Here is a 19,724-nt window from a genome sequence, read left to right on the forward strand (position 1 = left end):
CCTCGGCCGGCACCCCCAAAACCTGGACGGCCGACATGAAACTGGCGGACAGCGAGAGCCCCACGGGCAGCGCCGACATCCTGCGGCCGCCCGTGAAAAAATCCTCCGAGGTTTTCTGGCCGCCTTTGGCCAGCCCGTGGAAGAGCCCGATGGCCGTGGAGATGAGCAGCATCAGCGCGAACACCCCGTAATCCCACGGGCTGAAGGTGAGGTCCCGCGCCTCGCGGGGTCCCTGCATGGTGGCTTCGAGAACCCCCCCAAAACCGGGCACCTGCGGAGGGCGAGGGTTTGGAGAGGGGTTAACCCGAGGGAGGGAAAATTCCTTGGAGCGGGAGCGCCGAGGGGAAAGCAGGAGAGGGGAGCGGGGTTTTTGTGCCCCACCCCGGGCCCTCTGCGCCCTTCCCAGGCAGGGGCCGTGCCAGGGGGTGCGAAAGGGCAGAGTCCCACGAGGAACAGCCAGAATTTGGCCGGGGGATTACCCCGATCCCTCCCCGCTGCGGGGAAGCTTCGGCACCCTCAGGGACACGGAGGGAGGGGAAGGAGGGGAGGGGGGAAGCAGCGACCCCTCCCCAAAGCAGCACAAGCAAGGAGGGGCAGAGCCTCCGGCGGAGCCAAATTTATCTCCAGCCGAGGGGAAAGAACAACAAAGCTCGTGGAAACCTCTCCGCAGGAGGAGCAGAGCGGGACGGACCGGCTGGACCGAGCCCGGCGGGGGCTGCCCGGGGGTCCCCGCGAGGGCTCCTCGGGGGGGTTTTGGGGGGCCGGCAGTGCCTGGAGCCGCTGCGGAGGGGGGCTCGGGGGGCTCGGGGAGGGAACCTCGGTGGGGTGGCCGGAGCTGTGGGCGGCCGCGGCCGTAACCCCTTCGGTGCCGCGGAGCTCCCGGCCCCGGCGCTGGCCCCCTCCAGGGGCCACGGGGGATGTGTCCCCTCCCAGGTGGCACTGCAGGGTCACTGTCCCCTACACAGCATCACCACAAGGGCACTGTCACCTCCTCAGTGACCAGAGAGGTCACTGTCCCCTCCAGGTCACCTCCATGGGGTCACCGTCCCCTCCGAGATGTCACCACGGAGGCCCCCTCCCCTCTGAGCTACCACCGCGAGGTCCCCGTCCCCGGAGTGCCCAGAGGGGTACCGGGGGTACCGGGGGTGCTCAGAGGGGTACCGGGGGTGCCCAGAGTGGTACCGGGGGTGCCCAGAGTGGTACCGGGGGTGCTCAGAGGGGTACCGGGGGTACCGGGGGTGCTCAGAGGGGTACCGGGGGTGCCCAGATGGGTACGGGGGGTGCTCAGAGGGGTACCGGGGATGCCCAGAGGGGTACCGGGGGTGCTCAGAGGGGTACCGGGGATGCCCAGAGTGGTACCGGGGGTGCTCAGAGGGGTACCGGGGATGCCCAGAGGGGTACCAGGGATGCCGAGAGTGGTACCGGGGGTGCCCAGATGGGTACGGGGGGTGCCAGAGTGGTACCGGGGGTGCCCAGAGGGGTTCCGGGGGTACCGGGGGTGCTCAGAGGGGTACCGAGGATGCCGAGAGTGGTACCGGGGGTGCCCAGATGGGTACGGGGGGTGCCAGAGGGATGCCAGAGGTGCTCAGAGGGGTACCGGGGGTGCCCAGAGGGGTACCGGGGGTGCCCAGCTGTTCAGCCCTTCACCCTCCCAACACCCCGGTGGCTGCACCTTGGGGTGTCGCGTTCTGTCCCCCCTCCCCTGCCAGGAAGCCGCACGCCCAGGAGGCCTCGGGCAGGAAGGAAGTCACCCGGGGGATTTTTTTTATCTCTCTTTCCTTCGCTCGCAGCCACCTACGCACCCCCAGAACCCCGACTTGGAGCGCAGCACTCCCGGGACCCCCTCCCCAGGCCTGCAAAGAGACCCCCGGCACGGCAGAGGTACCGGGGGGGCTCTGGGGGTGACGGGATGGAGCTGGGAATGGAGTCCGGGATAGAGCCGGGATGGAGCTGGGATGGAGCTGGGATAGAGCCGGGATGGAGCCGGGATGGAGCCGGGGATGGAGCCGGGATGGAGCCGGGATGGAGCTGGGATAGAGCCGGGATGGAGCCGGGATGGAGCCCGGGATGGAGCAGGGATAGAGCCGGGATGGAGCTGGGAATGGAGCCCGGGATAGAGCCCGGGATGGAACCCGGGATGGAGCCGGGATGGAACCGGGATGGAACCGGGATGGAACCGGGATTGGAGCCGGGATGGAACTGGGGATGGAGCCCGGGATAGAGCCCGGGATGGAGCTGGGATGGAGCCGGGGATGGAGCCGGGATGGAGCCGGGATAGAGCCCGGGATGGAGCCGGGATGGAACCGGGATGGAGGTGGGAATGGAGTCCGGGATGGAGCCCGGGATGGAGCCCGGGATGGAGCCGGGATGGAACCGGGGATGGAGCCGGGATTGGAGCCGTGGATGGAGCCCGGGATGGAACCGGGGATGGAGCCGGGATTGGAGCCGAGTCCTCCCTCCTCACACCGTGACAGGCTGGGAGAGCGGGGAGGGATATCCAACCGCGTGCCTCAGTTTCCCTTTCCTCCTCCGCTGCGGGGTTTGGCCGCGGGGAGGACGATGAGGAAAAGGCAGGAGCGGGACCAGGGCGTCACTGCGAGCCCTCCTCTCCTTGCAGCTCCCTCCATGGCCCCGCTGGGCGAGCAGACGCCGCTGATCGGGGCCCGCTCCTGCAGCCTCTCCTCGGGCGAGAGCGGAGCCCTGCAGGTGCTCCTGTACCACCGGCTCGGCCCCAGCCGCGGGCCCGGCTCGCTCAGCTTCACCTGCGGCCGCTACACGGCCGAGGAGCTCTGCGTGAGCGCTGCCAAAGCCTGCGGTCAGCAACGGGGGATGCGGCTCGGGGGTCCTGGGGGCCGGAGTGGGGGGTCCTGGATGTGGGAATGGAGTTTTGGATGTGGGGATGGGGTGTCCTGGATGTAGGAATGGGGTCCTGGGTGCGGGAATGGGGTGCTGGATGTGGGAACGGGGGGTTCTGAGTGCGGGAATGGGGTTCTGGGTGTGTGGATGTGGGGTTCTGGGTGCGAGAACCTGGTCCTGGATGTGGGAATGGGGTTCTGGGGGCAGGAATGGGGTCCTGGGGGCAGGAATGGGGTTCTGGGGGCAGGAATGGGGTTCTGGGGGCAGGAATGCGGTCCTGGGGGCAGGAATGGGGTTCTGGGGGCAGGAATGGGGTTCTGGATCTGAGGATGGAGTTTTGGATGTGGGTACGGAGTCTCGTGCTCATCCTCAATGGGGAATCCTGGCTGCGGGGTCTGGATTCCAGCTCTGGCTTTGGGGTCCTGGCTGCAGCTTTGGGGTCCCGGTTCTGCCCTCGGGGCCCTGTGCTCACCCTCCAAGCGGGCTCCTGAATGCCAGCTGTGGGGTTTGGGTGCCAGATGTGGCCTTGGGCTACCAACCAAAGCCTCGGGGTCTCAGCTGTGGCTTTGGGCTCCAGCTGCGAGCGGTGACGGGCGCAGGGCCCCGCGCACACCCTGGCCAGCAGATCCAGCGGTGGCCCTGGGCTCTCTGTGCCCCGGGGCTCCGGTGCCAGCCCCCTCTGGCTCCCCAGGCATTCTGCCCGTGTGCCACCCGCTCTTCGCCCTGGCCACGGAGGACCTGAGCTGCTGGTTCCCCCCCAACCACCTGTTCACCGTGGATGAATCCCGCAGCCAGGTCGTGGTGTACAGGATCAGGTACGGCCCCTGCCCGGCCCCCGCCCTTCCCCGGCGGCTTTTGGGGCCGCGCTCCCGGGGGGGAGCAGCGCCGGGACCCCTCCGCTGTCCCCGGCAGGTTCTTCTTCCCCAACTGGTGCGGGCTGGGACAGTGCCACCGCTTCCAGCTGCTGAACGACCGGGCCAGCCCTGTCCTGGACTACCCTGTCATTGATTACCTGTTCGCTCAGGTGAGCGCTGCCAGCCGGCCTCCTCCTCCTGTTCCTCTTCTTCCTCCTGCTCTTCTTCCTCCTCCTCTTCTTCCTCCTCCTCTTCTTCCTCCTCCTCTTCTTCCTCCTCCTCTTCTACCTCCTCCTGTTTTTCCTCCTCCTCCTCTTCTTCCTCCTCCTGTTATTCCTTCTCCTCTTCCTCCTCCTCCTCCTCCTCCTCCTCCCCCCAAGGGCACCCCGAGTTGCCAGCATGGGGTCACCCTGTCCCCTTTGTGGGGGGACAGCGGATCAGAGCCCGGGCAGGACCCCCCGGTGTCTCGGGGACACCAGTGTGACATTCCCCGGGGTTTCGGGGACACGAGGGGGACACTCCCGGGGGTCTCGGGGGACCGGAGAGCCCCCCCGAGCCTCGTGTCCCCCCCAGTCCCGCAGCGATTTCATCGGGGGCCGCGTGGCCGTGGGGCTGAGCCTGCCCTCGCAGGAGCAGTGCCTGGGGCTGGCCGTGCTGGACATGCTGCGCATCGCCAAGGAGCGGCGGCAGAGCCCCGAGCAGCTCTGCAGCCACCTCAGGTGAGACGGGACCGAGTGGCCCTCGGGGGACAGCCCGGCATGGCTGGGGACAGCCTGGAACCCATGGGGACAGCCTGGAACCCATGGGGACAGTGTGGCACCCATGGAGACATTCTGGTGTCCATTGGGACAGCCTCACACCCCCGGGGACAGCCTGACAGCCCATGGGACACCCCGGCACCCCTGGGGACACCCCGGCACCCCCGGGAGCACTCTGCCACCCCCGGGCACACCCCGACAACCCCGGGAACACCCCGACAACCCCGGGGATACTCTGTCACCTCCTGAGACACCCCAACACCCCTGGGCACACCCCTGAGGACACCCCGGCACCATCGGGAACACCCCCGGGAACACTTTGCCATCCCCGGGGACATCGCAACACCCCCGGGGACACTCCTGAGGACACCCCTGGGGACACCCCTGAGGACACCCCTGGGGACACCCCGACACCCCTGGGGACACCCCGACACCCCTGGGGACACCCCGGCACCCCCGGGCACACGCAGCTCCGGCTCCCCGCAGCTACAAGTCGTGCCTGCCCGCTCCGCTGCGGAGCCAGATCGAGCAGCACAACTTCGTGACCCGCAAGCGCCTCCGCCGCCGCTTCGGTAAATCCCTGCGGCGCCTCGGGGGCTGCTGCCACACGGACGGGCCGCAGCTGAAGCTCAAATACCTGCTGGACCTGGAGCGGCTCCAGCGCCGCCGCAGCGAGGAGATTTTCCAGGCGCGCTCGCCCGGCTCGGCGGCGCCCATCGCCATCCACGTGTCCGGCGACAGCGGCGTGGCCTGGAGCTGCGGAGGCTCCGAGGTGCTTGGGGGGGCGGCCGGGAGCCGGGGAGCCCCCGCGGCGTGGCGGGGTTGTCACCCTCCCTCCGTGTGACACCCTCGTAGAGCCGCCAGCACTTCTGCGACTTCCCCGACATGGCCGACATCAGCATCAAGCAGGCGGCGAGCCGCGATGGGGGCCCCGTGGAGAACCGGCTGGTCACCGTCACCAAGGTGGACAACCGGGTGCTGGTGAGCTCGGGGAGGGTTTGGGGACCCCCCCCCACCCCCCACCGGAGGGCTGGAGGGGACAAGGGGGGTGACCCCGAGGCCGGCGCAGGAGGTGGAGTTCGGCACGCTGAGGGAGGCTCGGTCCTTCGTGGCGCTGCTCGATGGCTACTACCGGCTGACGGCGGATGCCCAGCACTACTTCTGCAGGGAGGTGGCACCTCCGAGGCTGCTGGAGGACCTGGAAAATCAGTGCCACGGGCCCATCAGGTGGGCACCGGGACCCCCCCGAGCAGCCCCGAGCCCGAGGAGATGAGGGAAGGGAGGAGATGGGACATACCGGGACATCACGGGGACACACCGGGACACCCCCGGGACACACGCCGGGATAGCCCGGGACACCCCAGGACATCCTGGGACACCCCGGGACACACCGGGACAGCCCCCGGGACACCCCACGACACCCCCAGGACCCCCCTGGGACACCCCGAACACCCCCAGGACCCCTCCGGGACACCCGCAGGGACACGAGCGGGTCCCCACGGGGATCTGCCGGGTTTGGGGGGGCACGGGGGGTGTCCCCGAGGGGCAGCACGGCCACCCCTGCCCTTGGCAGCGCCGAGTTCGCCGTGCACAAGCTGGAGGCGGCCGGGGGGGCCCCGGGGCTGTTCCTGCTGCGCCGCAGCCCCCAGGACTTCGACAGTTTCCTGCTGACCGTCAGCGTCCAGGTGAGACCCCCGGAACACCGGGCACGGGACCGGGGGGCACCGGGAGCGCAGCAGAGGGAGGGAAACACAGCCCTGGTACCTGTGGGGACATGGGGACATGGGGACAGGGGGACAGGGGGACACGGTGACAGGGGGATGGTGACATGGGGACGGTGCCACCCACCGTGTCCCTGTGGGGCAGGTGGGGTTTTGGGGGTTCCCAGGGGTCCTCACGGGCTGGGTCGGGGTCTCCTGGGGATCCCCATGATCTGGGTCGGGGTCTCTTGGAGGTCCCCACGGTCTGGGTCGGGGTCTCCGGGGATCCCCATGATCTGGGTCGGGGTCTCCCGGGGATCCCCATGATCTGGGTCGGGGTCTCCTGGGGATCCCCTGGGCTGGGTCGGGGTCTCCGGGGTTCCCCACAGGCTGGGTCGGGGTCTCCCGGGGATCCCCTGGGCTGGGTCGGGGTCTCCCGGGGATCCCCATGATCTGGGTCGGGGTCTCCCGGGGTTCCCCCCGCGCTGATGCCGGGATCCCCCAGACGCGCTCCGGGCGGGATTACAAGCGCTGCCGGATCCGGCGGGACGAGGACGGGCAGCTGCGGCTGGCGGGGGCGGCGCGGAGCTTCCGCAGCCTCCGGGAGCTGCTGGGCACCTACGGGCACCGGGGGCTGCAGGCCGAGGGGGCCCCGCTGCGCCTGGACAGCCCCTGCGCCCCCCGACCCAAAGGTGACACCGGGGGTGGCACGGAGAGGGGACACCGGGGGTGGCACAGACGGGACACCGGGGGGTGGCACAGAGAGGGGACACCGGGGGTGGCACGGAGAGGGGACACCGGGGGGGTCACAGAGCGGATGGGGGGTCATGGAGAGGCTGTGTGATGTCACAGAATGGATGTGTGACGTCATAGAGCGTATATGTCCCATACCAGGCTGTGATGTCACAGAGCAGTCTGTGATGTCATAGAGTGGCTGTGTGATGTCATAGAGTGGCTGTGACGTCACATACCAGGCTGTGATGTCACTGAGCAGACTGTGATGTCACAGGGTGGCTGTGATGTCATAGAGTGGCTGTGTGATGTCATAGTGTGTCTATGACGTCACATACCGGGCTGTGATGTCATGGAGCAGTCTGTGATGTCATAGAGTGGTTGTGACGTCACAGAGCACCCGTGTGGCATCACAGCGCACCTGTGTGATGTCACAGAACACCTGTGTGACGTCACAGCGCACCTGTGTGATGTCACAGAACACCTGTGTGACGTCACAGACACCCGTGTGACATCACAGCGCACCTTTGTGATGTCACAGATCACCTGTGTGACGTCACAGCGCACCCGTGTGACGTCACAGCGCGAGCTGCTCCCCCCCAGCGCAGCCTCTCCCGCTCCCATCCCGGGGTCCCCCCCCGTTCCCAGGCCCCCCCTGACGCCCCCTGTGCCCCCCAGACCTGTCCAACCTGCTGATCGTGCGCAGTGGGGTGCCCCGGCCCCCCGGCTCCCCCCGGCAGCGCCGCCCCCAGCAGATGAGCTTCCACAAGATCCACCCGCACAGCCTGACGCGGGTACGGCAGGGACACCCCCGGGGGGTGACACCGGGGAGGGGACACAGCGGTGACACCCCCCAGCAATGTCCCCGTGCCCCCCCAGGGTGAGAGCCTGGGCCAGGGCTCCTTCACCCGCATCTACCGGGGGGTGAGGCGGGAGCAGGACGGGGAGGACGGGCCCCGGCAGAGCCCGGTGGTGCTCAAGGTGATGGACGGCGGCCACCGCAACTGCCTGGAGGTGAGCGGTGACACCCGGGGTGGCACTCGGGGGTGGCACCTGGGGGTGGCACTCGGGGGTGACACTCGGGGGTGGCACTCGGGGGTGGCACCCGGGGGTCCCCGAGCAGCTCCCTGAGCCGCCTGTCCCTGTCCCTGTCGCAGTCCTTCCTGGAGGCGGCCAGCACCATGAGCCAGCTGTCCCACAGGCACCTGGTGCTGCTGCACGGCGTCAGCCTCGGCAAGGACTGTGAGTGTCGGGCGGGGTGACACCCCCTGAGCCCAGGGTGACCCCGCTGAGCCCGGTGGGACCCTCCTGACCCCGGTGGGACCCTCCTGAGCCCGGTGTGACCCCCTGAGACCTTTGTGACACCGCTGAGATCCTTGTGACACCCCTGAGATCCTTGTGACACCCCCGAGACCTTTGTGACACCGCCGAGACCTTTGTGGCCCCCCTGACCCATTTGTGAGCCCCCTGACCCCAGTGTGGCACCCTCTGAGCCCTTTGTCCCCCCTGTCCCCTTTGTCCCCCCATCCCCTTTGTCCCCCCGTCCCCTCTGTCCCCGCTGTCCCCTTTGTCCCCCCGTCCCCTCTGTCCCCGCTGTCCCCTTTGTCCCCCCCGTCCCCTCTGTCCCCGCTGTCCCCAGGTGTGATGGTGCAGGAGCACGTCCCGCACGGGCCCCTGGACCTGTACCTGCGGCAGAGGCGCGGTGCGGTGGCCACGGGCTGGAAACTGGCGGTGGCCAAGCAGCTGGCCTATGCCCTCAACTACCTGGTGAGCTCCCGTGGATTTATCCCGCGGATTTATCCCGTGGATTTATCCTGTAGACTTATCCCGTGGATTTATCCCGTGGATTTATCCCGTGGATTTATCCTGTGGATTTATCCCGTGGATTTGTCCCGTGGATTTATCCCGCGGATTTATCCCGTGGATTTGTCCCGTGGATTTATCCCGCGGATTTATCCCGTGGATTTATCCCGTGGATTTATCCCGCGGATTTATCCCGTGGATTTATCCCGTGGATTTATCCTGTGGATTTATCCCGCGGATCTCCGGGATCCAGGTGCCCCGGGGGATGCAGCCTGGGGGCACAACGGGGATTCCTTGTGTCCATGTGCTGTGGATCCCACACATCCTGATCCCATGGATCCCACACATCCCGATCCCATGGATCCCACACATCCCGATCCCATGGATCCCACACATCCTGATCCCATGGATCCCACACATCCCGATCCCATGGATCCCACACATCCCGATCCCATGGATCCCACGGATCCCACGGATCCCACACATCCCGATCCCATGGATCCCATGTATCCCACGGATCCCACAGATCTCACAGATCCCACGGATCCCCACCCCACAGCTCCCAATCCATCTCCCACAGCTCCCACCCATCCTTGGTGCTCCCCCCAGCCCAGCCCAGCACCTGGGACCACCCTGAGGGTCCCGATCCCTCTTCCCCCCCAATCCAGGAGGACAAGAAAATCCCACACGGGAACGTCTCTGCTAAGAAGGTGCTGCTGGCCCGGGAGGGGGACACGGCCGGGGGGAGCCCCCCCTTCATCAAACTCAACGACCCCGGGGTCAGCGTCACCGTCCTGGCCCGGGACAGTGAGTGAGGGGCTCCGGGGGGTCCCGGGGGGCTGGGCTTGGGGTCCTGGATTTGGGTTTGGGGTCCTGTGCTCATCCTCGATGGGGAATCCTGGCTGCGGGGTTTGGATTCCAGCTCTGGGTTTGGGGTCCTGGATTTGGGTTTGGGGTCCTGGCTGTGGGGTTTGGATTCCAGCTCTGGGTTTGGGGTCCTGGATTTGGGTTTGGGGTCCTGGCTGTGGGGTCTGGGTCCCAGCTCTGGGTTTGGGGTCCTGGTTCTGGGTGTGGGGTTCCAGCTCTGGGTTTGGGGTCCTGGTTCTGGGTGTGGGGTCCTGGTTCTGGGTTTGGGGTCCTGGTTCTGGGTGTGGGGTCCTGGTCCTGTGCTCCTCCTCAAAGCGGGGTCCTGGCTGTGGGCTCAGAATCCCTTTCATCAAACCCAACCAGCCCGGGGTCGGGGTCACCCTCCCGGCCCGGGCCAGGGAGTGAGGGGGTCCCGGGGGGGGTTTCTGGGGGTGCGGGACCCCCGAGGGTGCTGAGCGGGGCCGGGCGCCCCGCAGCGCTGCTGGAGCGGATCCCGTGGGTGGCCCCCGAGTGCGTCAGCGAGCCCGGGAGCCTGGGGCTGCCGGCCGACAAGTGGGGCTTCGGAGCCACCCTGTGGGAGATCTTCAGTGGGGGGAACATGCCCCTGAGCCTGCTGGAGCCCCAGAGGGTGAGGCTGATCCCAGCGTCCCGCTGGATCCCGGAATTCTTGACCCATCCCGCTGGATCCTGATCCTTCTGCCCCATCCCGCTGGATCCCGGCATTCCTGCCCCATCCCGCTGGATCCCAGAATTCCTGCCCCATCCCGCTGGATCCCGGAATTCCTACTCTAACCTGCTGGATCCCAGAATTCCTGACCCATTCCCCTGGATCCCGGAATTCCTGACCCATCCCGCTGGATCCCGGCATTCCTGCCCCATTCCTCTGGATCCCGGAATTCCTGCCCCGGCATTCCTGCCCCATCCCGCTGGATCCCGGAATTCCTGACCCATTCCCCTGGATCTCGGAATTCCTGACCCATTCCCCTGGATCCCGGCATTGTTGCCCCATCACCCTGGATCCCGGAATTCTTGACCCATCCCGCTGGATCCTGATCCTTCTGCCCCATCCCGCTGGATCCTGGCATTCCTGTCCTGTCCTACTGCATCCAGCCCCTCCTTCCTCCACCCTCCTCTCCCTTCCCGTTTTATCCCAGCCCTTCTTCCCTGCCCAATTCCATCCCATCCCATAAATCCCATCCCATCCCATAAATCCCGCAATTCCCATCCCTCCTGCCCCATCCCCCTGCACCCTCCCCCAGCTCGGAGCCCTTCAGGGGCACTTTGGGGGTCCCACACCCCCCTGATCTCCCCTTCTCCCACCCTCCCACAGAAGCTGGAATTCTACCGGAGCCGCCAGCAGCTCCCGGCTCCCAAGTGGCCGGAGCTGGCGGCGCTGGTGGCCCAGAGCATGGAATACGAGCCCCAGCGCCGGCCCTGCTTCCGCGCCCTCATCCGCGACCTCAACGGCCTCATCAGCTCCGGTGGGCGCCGGCCCGGGCTGGGGGGGCCCGGGGGGACCCCACAGGAGCCTCACCCCCCCTCTCGCACAGACTACGAGCTGCTCTCGGACCCGTCCCCCACGGATGCGGCGCTCCGGGACGGCTTTTGGGGATGCGATTCCCTGGATCCCGAGCGCTTCCAGGAGCGGCACCTCAAGTACATCTCGCTGCTGGGCAAGGTGGGGGGCGCGGGACAGAGCCCGGACCCCAAAACTCAGCTCAGCCGCTCGTCCCTTCCCTGATTTGGGGTGTGGGACATCCCGGCTGTGCCGGGAAACAATTCCCGAGCATCTCTCCGTGTGTGGGGGGGATTTTGGGATGAGGCACTGGGAATGTGAGGTCCCAACACGCGGCTCCCCGCGTCCAGGGGAATTTTGGGAGCGTGGAATTGTGCCGCTACGACCCCCTGGGTGACAGCACGGGCGAGTTGGTGGCGGTGAAGAGGCTGCAGCAGGATTCGGCCAAGGAAATCCGGGATTTCGAGAGGGAGATCCAAATCCTGCACTCGCTGCAGCACGAGTTCATCGTCCGGTACCGGGGCGTCTGCTACAGCCGCGGTGAGCTGGGAGTGGGGCTGGGAATGGGGCAGGGAATGGGGAAGGGAATGGGGAAGGGAATGGGGAAGGGAATGGGGCTGGGAATGGGGCGGGGAATGGGGAAGGGAATGGGGAAGGGAATGGGGCTGGGAATGGGGCTGGGAATGGGGAAGGGAATGGGGAAGGGAAGGGGGCTGGGAATGGGGCGGGGAATGGGGCTGGGAATGGGGCAGGGACCAGGCTGGGAATGGGGCGGGGAATGGGGCAGGGAATGGGGCAGGGAATGGGGCAGGGATCCGGATGGGAATGGGGCAGGGAATGGGGAAGGGAATGGGGCTGGGAATGGGGAAGGGAATGGGGCGGGGAATGGGGTGGGGAATGGGGCAGGGATCAAGCAGGGAATGGGGCTGGGAATGGGGCAGGGATCCGGATGGGAATGGGGCGGGGAATGGGGTGGGCAAGGGGGTGGGGAAAGGGGCAGGGAATGGGGCAGGCAATGGGGCGCGGAATGGAGCAGGGATCCGGATGGGAATGGGGCAGGGAATGGGGCGGGGAATGGGGCAGGGATCCGGATGGGAATGGGGCAGGGAATGGGGCAGGAATCCCCCATGGACGGCCGGGGCTGGATTTGGCCGCAGGAACGCGCGGGCTGAGGCTGGTGATGGAATTCCTGCCCAAGGGCTGCCTGCGGGATTTCCTGCAGCAGAACCAGCCCCGGCTGGAGCACGGCACGCTGCTCCTCTACGCCTGGCAGATCTGCAAGGTGGGATCGGGCCGGGAGCGCTGGGAACGGGGAGGCTGCTGGCCCGGGATGGGGCTGGAACCATGCCGTGGGTCAGCCGAGGGTCATTGTCCAGCCGGGATCTGCTCCAGGCCCGGGAATGCTGCTGGATCCTGTCCCTGGCAGCAGCTGCATCCCGGCCGGAGCAATGCCAGGGGTCACCCAAGGGTCACCCAGGGGTCACCCAAGGGTCATTGTCCAGCCGGGATCTGCTCCAGGCCTGGGAATGCTGCTGGATCCTGACCCTGTCCTGGCTGGAGCAATGCCATGGGTCACCCAGGGGTCACTCAGGGGTCACACAGAGGTCACCCAGGGGTCACCCAGGGGTCACTGTCCAGCAGGAATGAGCCACCAGATATGGTCACCCAGAGGTCACCCAGAGGTCACTCAGGGGTCACCCAGAGGTCACTCAGGGGTCACACAGAGGTCACCCAGGGCTCACTGTCTAGCCCCTACAGTCTCCTGTCCCTGTCCTGGCTGGAGCAATGCCAGAGGTCACCCAGGGGTCACCCAGAGGTCACCCAGAGGTCACCCAGAGGTCACATAGAGGTCACCCAGGGGTCACCCAGGGCTCACTGTCCATCCCCTGCAGTCTCCTGACCCTGTCCTGGCTGGAGCAATGCCAGGGGTCACCCAGGGGTCACCAAGAGGTCACTCAGGGGTCACCCAGAGGTCACATAGAGGTCACCTGGGGTCACTCAGGGGTCACCCAGAGGTCACCCAGGGCTCCCTGTCCAGCCCCTGCAGTCTCCTGTCCCTGCAGCCACTCTGTCCCCACCTCACTGTCCCCTGAGGCTGCGCCCAGCCAGGAGGAGCCCCCAGGGACCCTCACCCCGGCGGTTCCCCGGCCCTGGGGGCTCTGTCCTGGCTCCCCTCCAGCCTGCACCCCCCGGCAGGGCATGGAGTACCTGGGGGTCTGTCACCCCCGGCAGGGCATGGGGTACCTGGGGCTCTGTCACCCCTGGCAGGACATGGAGTACCTGGGGCTCTGTCACCCCTGGCAGGGTATGGAGTACCTGGGGCTCTGTCACCCCCGGCAGGGTATGGAGTACCTGGGGCTCTGTCACCCCCAGCAGGACATGGAGTACCTGGGGGTCTGTCACCCCTGGCAGGACATGGGGTACCTGGGGCTCTGTCACCCCCGGCAGGGTATGGAGTACCTGGGGCTCTGTCACCCCCGGCAGGACATGGAGTACCTGGGGCTCTGTCACCCCTGGCAGGACATGGAGTACCTGGGGCTCTGTCACCCCCGGCAGGGTATGGAGTACCTGGGGCTCTGTCACCCCCGGCAGGGTATGGAGTACCTGGGGCTCTGTCACCCCCGGCAGGGTATGGAGTACCTGGGGCTCTGTCACCCCTGGCAGGGTATGGAGTACCTGGGGCTCTGTCACCCCCGGCAGGGTATGGAGTACCTGGGGCTCTGTCACCCCCGGCAGGGTATGGAGTACCTGGGGCTCTGTCACCCCCGGCAGGGTATGGAGTACCTGGGGCTCTGTCACCCCCGGCAGGGTATGGAGTACCTGGGGCTCTGTCACCCCTGGCAGGGTATGGAGTACCTGGGGCTCTGTCACCCCCGGCAGGGTATGGAGTACCTGGGCGCTCGGCGCTGCGTGCACCGGGACCTGGCCAGCAGGAACATCTTGGTGGAGAGCGACAGCCACGTGAAGATCGGTGACTTCGGGCTGGCCAAGCTGCTCCCGCAGGACAAGGATTATTACGTGGTGCGGGAACCCGGCCAGAGCCCCGTGTTCTGGTGAGGGATGCGATTCCAGCTCGGGAATCCCCTCGGAATGAATGTTACCGATATTCATTTTATAGAAATTTTATTTAAAATTTTATTAAAAATTTATTGTTATAAATGGGTAGCATGTTATTGGATTTTCGCAGGTATTATAGTGAATGTTATTTATAATGTTACGGTGATATATTATAATATTATTTGCAAATACATAGAAAAATTATATATATTTTTATATATATATATATATATATTTTTTTTTTTAATATATATATATATATATATATAAAATATATATATTATAGTAATATATATTATTAATAATATATATTATTTATAATAATATTATAATTATAAATTATTGTATTTAAAATATAATATTATATTATAATTATAATATTATCATATTCTATAATTAAATAATAAATAAAAATATAAAATAAAAATATAAAAAATATATAAAAATATAAAAATAAAAAGAAATAAAAATAAAAATATAAAAATATATTTTGCAAATATTATAACGAATGTTATATATAATGTTATGATGATATATTATAATATTCGCAAATATATAGACAAATAATATATACATAAATAATATATATATATAAATAATATATATAATTAAATAACAACTAAAAATATAAAAATATATTTTGCAAATATTATAACGAATGTTATATATAATATTACGATGATACATTATGATATGACTCACAAATATATAAATAAATATAGAAAATAATATATATTATAATATATATATAAATAATATATATAAAAAATTAAGTGGAGGAACACCAAAAATCCTAAAAAAATGTCTGAATATGAATGAGAATTTATGGATATGTAGCAGGATTCTGTTTTCAAGGGACAATCCTTTGTCAGTGAGGTGAATACAGACACCTGGCCGTGTCTGTATACTTAATTTTTATCTCCTAATTGTATATTTAATTTTTATCTCCTAGTTGTATACTTAATTTTTATCTCCCAATTGTCACTTGATTAAATTTCTAAACTCCATAAAAACCACGTGAACCTGTTTTTTCCCCTTTTTCCGGCTCTTCCCGGCAGGTACGCTCCGGAATCCCTGGCTGACAACGTCTTCTCCTGCGCGTCGGACGCCTGGAGCTTCGGGGTGCTCCTGTACGAGCTCTTCACCTACAGCTCCAAGAGCAGGAGCCCCTCGGAGGTGACGATTTTCCCTGGAAAGGAGCGGCCGTTCCCTCTGGGATGAGCCTTCCGTGGCATTCCCGGTGCTCAGCACATTCCCGGTGCTCAGGGATATCCCATTTCCCAGCACATTCCCGGTGCTCAGCACATTCCCGGTGCTCAGCACATTCCCGGTGCTCAGGGATATCCCATTTCCCAGCACATTCCCGGTGCTCAGGGATATCCCATTTCCCAGCACATTCCCGGTCCCCAGCACATTCCCGGTGCCCGGGGCTGTTCCCGTTTCCCTGGGATATCCCATTTCCCAGCACATTCCCGGTGCTCAGCACATTCCCGGTGCTCAGAGATATCCCATTTCCCAGCACATTCCCGGTGCTCAGGGATATCCCATTTCCCAGCACATTCCCGGTGCTCAGGACATTCCCGGTGCTCAGGACATTCCCGTTTCCCTGGGATATTCCCGGTGCTCAGGACATTCCCAGTGCTCAGCACATTCCCGGTCCCCAGCACATTCCCGGTGTTTCCCAGCCCATTCCTGGTGTTTCCCAGCCCATTCCCGGTGTTTCCCAGCCCATTCCCGGTGTTTCCCAGCCCATTCCCGGTGTTTCCCAGCCCATTCCTGGTGTTTCCAGGCACCTTCCCGGTGTTTCCCAGCCCATTCCTGGTGTTTCCAGGCACCTTCCCGGTGTTTCCCAGCCCATTCCCAGTGTTTCCCAGCCCATTCCCGGTGTTTCCCAGCCCATTCCCGGTGTTTCTCAGCCCATTCCCGGTGTTTCCCAGCCCATTCCCGGTGTTTCCCAGCCCATTCCCGGTGTTTCCCAGCCCATTCCCGGTGTTTCCCATTCCCGTTCCCGGTGTTTCCCGGGACATTCCCGGTGTTTCTCAGCCCATTCCCGGTGTTTCCCAGCCCATTCCCGGTGTTTCCCAGCCCATTCCCGGTGTTTCCCGGGACATTCCCGGTGTTTCCCAGCCCATTCCCGGGGTTTCCCAGCACATTCCCGGTCCCCAGCACATTCCTGGTGCTCAGGACATTCCCGTTTCCCTGGGATATTCCCGGTGCTCAGGACATTCCCAGTGCTCAGCACATTCCCGGTCCCCAGCACATTCCCGGTGTTTCCCAGCCCATTCCCAGTGTTTCCCGGGACATTCCCGGTGTTTCCCAGCCCATTCCCGGTGTTTCCCAGCCCATTCCCGGTGTTTCCCAGCCCATTCCCGGTGTTTCCCAGCCCATTCCCGGTGTTTCCCAGCCCATTCCCGGTGTTTCCCAGCCCATTCCCGGTGTTTCCCGGGACATTCCCGGTGTTTCCCAGCCCATTCCCGGTGTTTCCCAGCCCATTCCCGGTGTTTCCCAGCCCATTCCCGGTGTTCCCGCAGGAATTCCTGCGCATGCTGGGCTCGGGCCGGCCCGCGCAGATCGTTTGTCACCTGCTGGAGCTCCTCAAGGACAACCGGCGGCTCCCGGCGCCCTCCGGCTGTCCCTCGGAGGTGACACCGCTGTCCCCGGGGCCGGCGGGGGGGTCCCCGGGGTGTCCCTGATGTCCCCTGATGTCCCTCAATGTCCCCAATGTCCCCTGATGTCCCCAATGTCCCTCAATGTCCCCTGATGTCCCCTGATGTCCCCAATGTCCCCTGATGTCCCCAATGTCCCTCAATGTCCCCAATGTCCCCTGATGTCCCCAATGTCCCCTGATGTCCCCAATGTCCCTCAATGTCCCCAATGTCCCCAATGTCCCCTGATGTCCCCTGATGTCCCCAATGTCCCCTGATGTCCCCAATGTCCCTCAATGTCCCAATGTCCCTGATGTCCCCTGATGTCCCCCGATGTCCCCTGATGTCCCCTGATGTCCCCTGATGTCCCCCAATGTCCCTCAGTGTCCCAATGTCCCCTGATGTCCCCAATGTCCCTCAATGTCCCCAATGTCCCCAATGTCCCCTGATGTCCCCTGATGTCCCCAATGTCCCCTGATGTCCCCAATGTCCCTCAATGTCCCAATGTCCCTGATGTCCCCTGATGTCCCCCGATGTCCCCTGATGTCCCCTGATGTCCCCCGATGTCCCCCGATGTCCCCTGATGTCCCCAATGTCCCCTGATGTCCCCCAACGTCCCTCAATGTCCCAATGTCCCCGATGTCCCCGATGTCCCCTGTTGTCCCCGATGTCCCCTGATGTCCCCAATGTCCCTCAATGTCCCCGATGTCCCCCGATGTCCCCCGATGTCCCCGATGTCCCCGATGTCCCCTGATGTCCCCGATGTCCCCCCAGGTGTACGCGCTGATGCTGAGCTGCTGGGCCTTCTCCCCCGGATCCAGACCCACTTTTGGGGAGCTGTCCCCCAAAATCGAGGAGCTGCGGGAGGGGCGGAGCAAAACTCGGGGGTAGCCCCACCCCCACCCCCCCCAAATCCCACCGGGACCCCCAACCCACGGTGCCACCTCCCCGTGTCCCCCAACCCACGGTGCCACCTCCCCGTGTCCCCCAACCCACGGTGCCACCTCCCTGTGTCCCCCATCCCTTCAGCTTTTCCCCTTTTCCCCCCATTTTCCCCCATTTTTCCCTCCCTCCATGGCAGAATTCAGCCTCATTCCATTAAAATTTGGTCAATTTTCCATCCCTTTTTTTCCCCTTTTTTCCCCTTTTTTCCCCGTTTTTCCCTCCCTCCATGCCGGAATTCAGCCTCATTCCATTAAAATTTAATAAAATTTCCATTCCTTTGGCTTTTCCCCCTTTTTCCTTGCTCTCCTCTGTGGTAGAATTAAGCCTCATTCCATTAAAATTTGGGAAATTTTCCATCCTTTTGGCTTTTTCCCCTTTTTTCCCCCTTTTTTCCCCTTTTTTCCATCCCTCCATGCCGGAATTCAGCCTCATTCCATTAAAATTTGGGGAAATTTTCCATCCTTTCGGCTTTTCCCCCTTTTTTCCCCTCCTCCACGTCGGAATTCAGCCTCATCCCATTAAAACTTGGGGAATTCTCCATCTCCTCAGCCGGATTTGATGAAACCTGGCTGGGTTTTCCTGCCGGGATGAGGCGAGGGGAGCGGGATCGAGCGTTCCCAGCGCCCCGGAATCCACCCCCGGAGCAGGAATGAGCCCCCAGAGCCACAAATCCCCCCTGGAGCTGCAGAATCCGGGGATGGATCCGTGGATTTCGGGGCCCCGAGGAGGTGGCACCACCCCAGAGCCCCCCAGTCCCGCAATCCCATGGGAATCCCCCACCCCTGCCTCAGTTTCCCCGCGGGGAGGAGTTTCCAAGGAGCTCCAGGAGGCTCCTGGGATGGGATTTGTGGGATGGGATGGGAAAATGGGATGGGATTTATGGGAAAATGGGATGGGATTTATGGGAAAATGGGATGGGATTTATGGGAAAATGGGATGGGATTTATGGGAAAATGGGATGGGATTTATGGGAAAATGGGATGGGATTTATGGGAAAATGGGATGGGAATATGGGATGGGATTTGTGGGACGGGATGGGAAAATGGGATGGGAGTAGGGGATGGGATTTATGGGATGGGATGGGATTTATGGGAATATGGGATGGGAATATGGGAATATGGGATGGAATTTATGGGATGGGATTTGTGGGATGTGATTTATGGGATGGGAACACAGGATGGGATTTATGGGATGGGAACACGGGATGGGATTGATGGGATTGATGGGATTGATGGGATTGACGGGATTGATGGGATTGATGGGATTGATGGGATTGATGGGGTTGATGGGATTGATGGGGTTTATGGGATTGATGGGATTGACGGGATTGACGGGATTGACGGGATTGATGGGATTGACGGGATTGATGGGATTGATGGGATTGACGGGATTGATGGGATTGATGGGATTGATGGGGTTTATGGGATTGATGGGGTTTATGGGATTTATGGGATTGATGGGAACACGGGATGGGATTGATGGGATTGATGGGATTGATGGGATTGATGGGGTTTATGGGGTTTATGGGATTTATGGGATTGATGGGATTGATGGGATTGATGGGATTGATGGGATTGATGGGATTGATGGGAACACGGGATGGGATTGATGGGAACACGGGATGGGATTGATGGGGTTTATGGGATTGATGGGATTGATGGGATTGATGGGATTGATGGGATTGATGGGGTTTATGGGATTGATGGGATTGATGGGATTGATGGGATTGATGGGATTGATGGGATTGATGGGATTGATGGGGTTTATGGGATTGATGGGATTGATGGGATTGATGGGATTGATGGGGTTTATGGGGTTTATGGGATTTATGGGATTGATGGGATTGATGGGAACACGGGATGGGATCGATGGGATGGATGGGATTGATGGGATTGATGGGAACACGGGATGGGATTGATGTGGTTTATGGGGTTTATGGGATTGATGGGAACACGGGATGGGATTGATGGGAACACGGGATGGGATTGATG

The 19,724-nt window shown here is 62.0% G+C and overlaps 1 protein-coding gene across 2 annotated transcripts; it reads left to right on the forward strand.

Moving 5' to 3' along the window:
• Positions 1–1,800: 1,800 nt before the first annotated feature.
• JAK3 (Janus kinase 3) lies at positions 1,801–17,904 on the forward strand. 2 transcript variants are annotated; one of them, XM_005531261.3, is made up of 24 exons: positions 1,801–1,881; positions 2,618–2,815; positions 3,548–3,671; positions 3,769–3,880; positions 4,284–4,429; positions 4,955–5,240; positions 5,324–5,449; positions 5,538–5,695; positions 6,042–6,153; positions 6,674–6,860; positions 7,579–7,694; positions 7,780–7,914; positions 8,058–8,142; positions 8,540–8,667; positions 9,372–9,510; positions 10,047–10,198; positions 10,901–11,051; positions 11,121–11,248; positions 11,437–11,626; positions 12,244–12,368; positions 13,967–14,139; positions 15,202–15,319; positions 16,675–16,785; positions 17,563–17,904. In XM_005531261.3, exons 2-24 carry the CDS (start codon positions 2,626–2,628, stop codon positions 17,677–17,679), a joined length of 3,309 nt encoding a protein of 1,102 aa, XP_005531318.2. In that variant the 5' UTR covers positions 1,801–1,881; positions 2,618–2,625; the 3' UTR covers positions 17,680–17,904. The 2 variants fall into 2 exon arrangements, with proteins under 2 accessions (XP_005531318.2, XP_087923951.1); XM_088067825.1 differs by lacking the exon at positions 16,675–16,785.
• The last annotated feature ends 1,820 nt before the right edge of the window (positions 17,905–19,724 follow it).

Source organism: Pseudopodoces humilis, chromosome 28 (assembly GCF_049639895.1).
Source record: "Pseudopodoces humilis isolate 2021_Gansu_Grassland_sample_001 chromosome 28, ASM4963989v1, whole genome shotgun sequence".
NCBI classification, from domain to species: Eukaryota; Metazoa; Chordata; class Aves; order Passeriformes; family Paridae; genus Pseudopodoces; species Pseudopodoces humilis.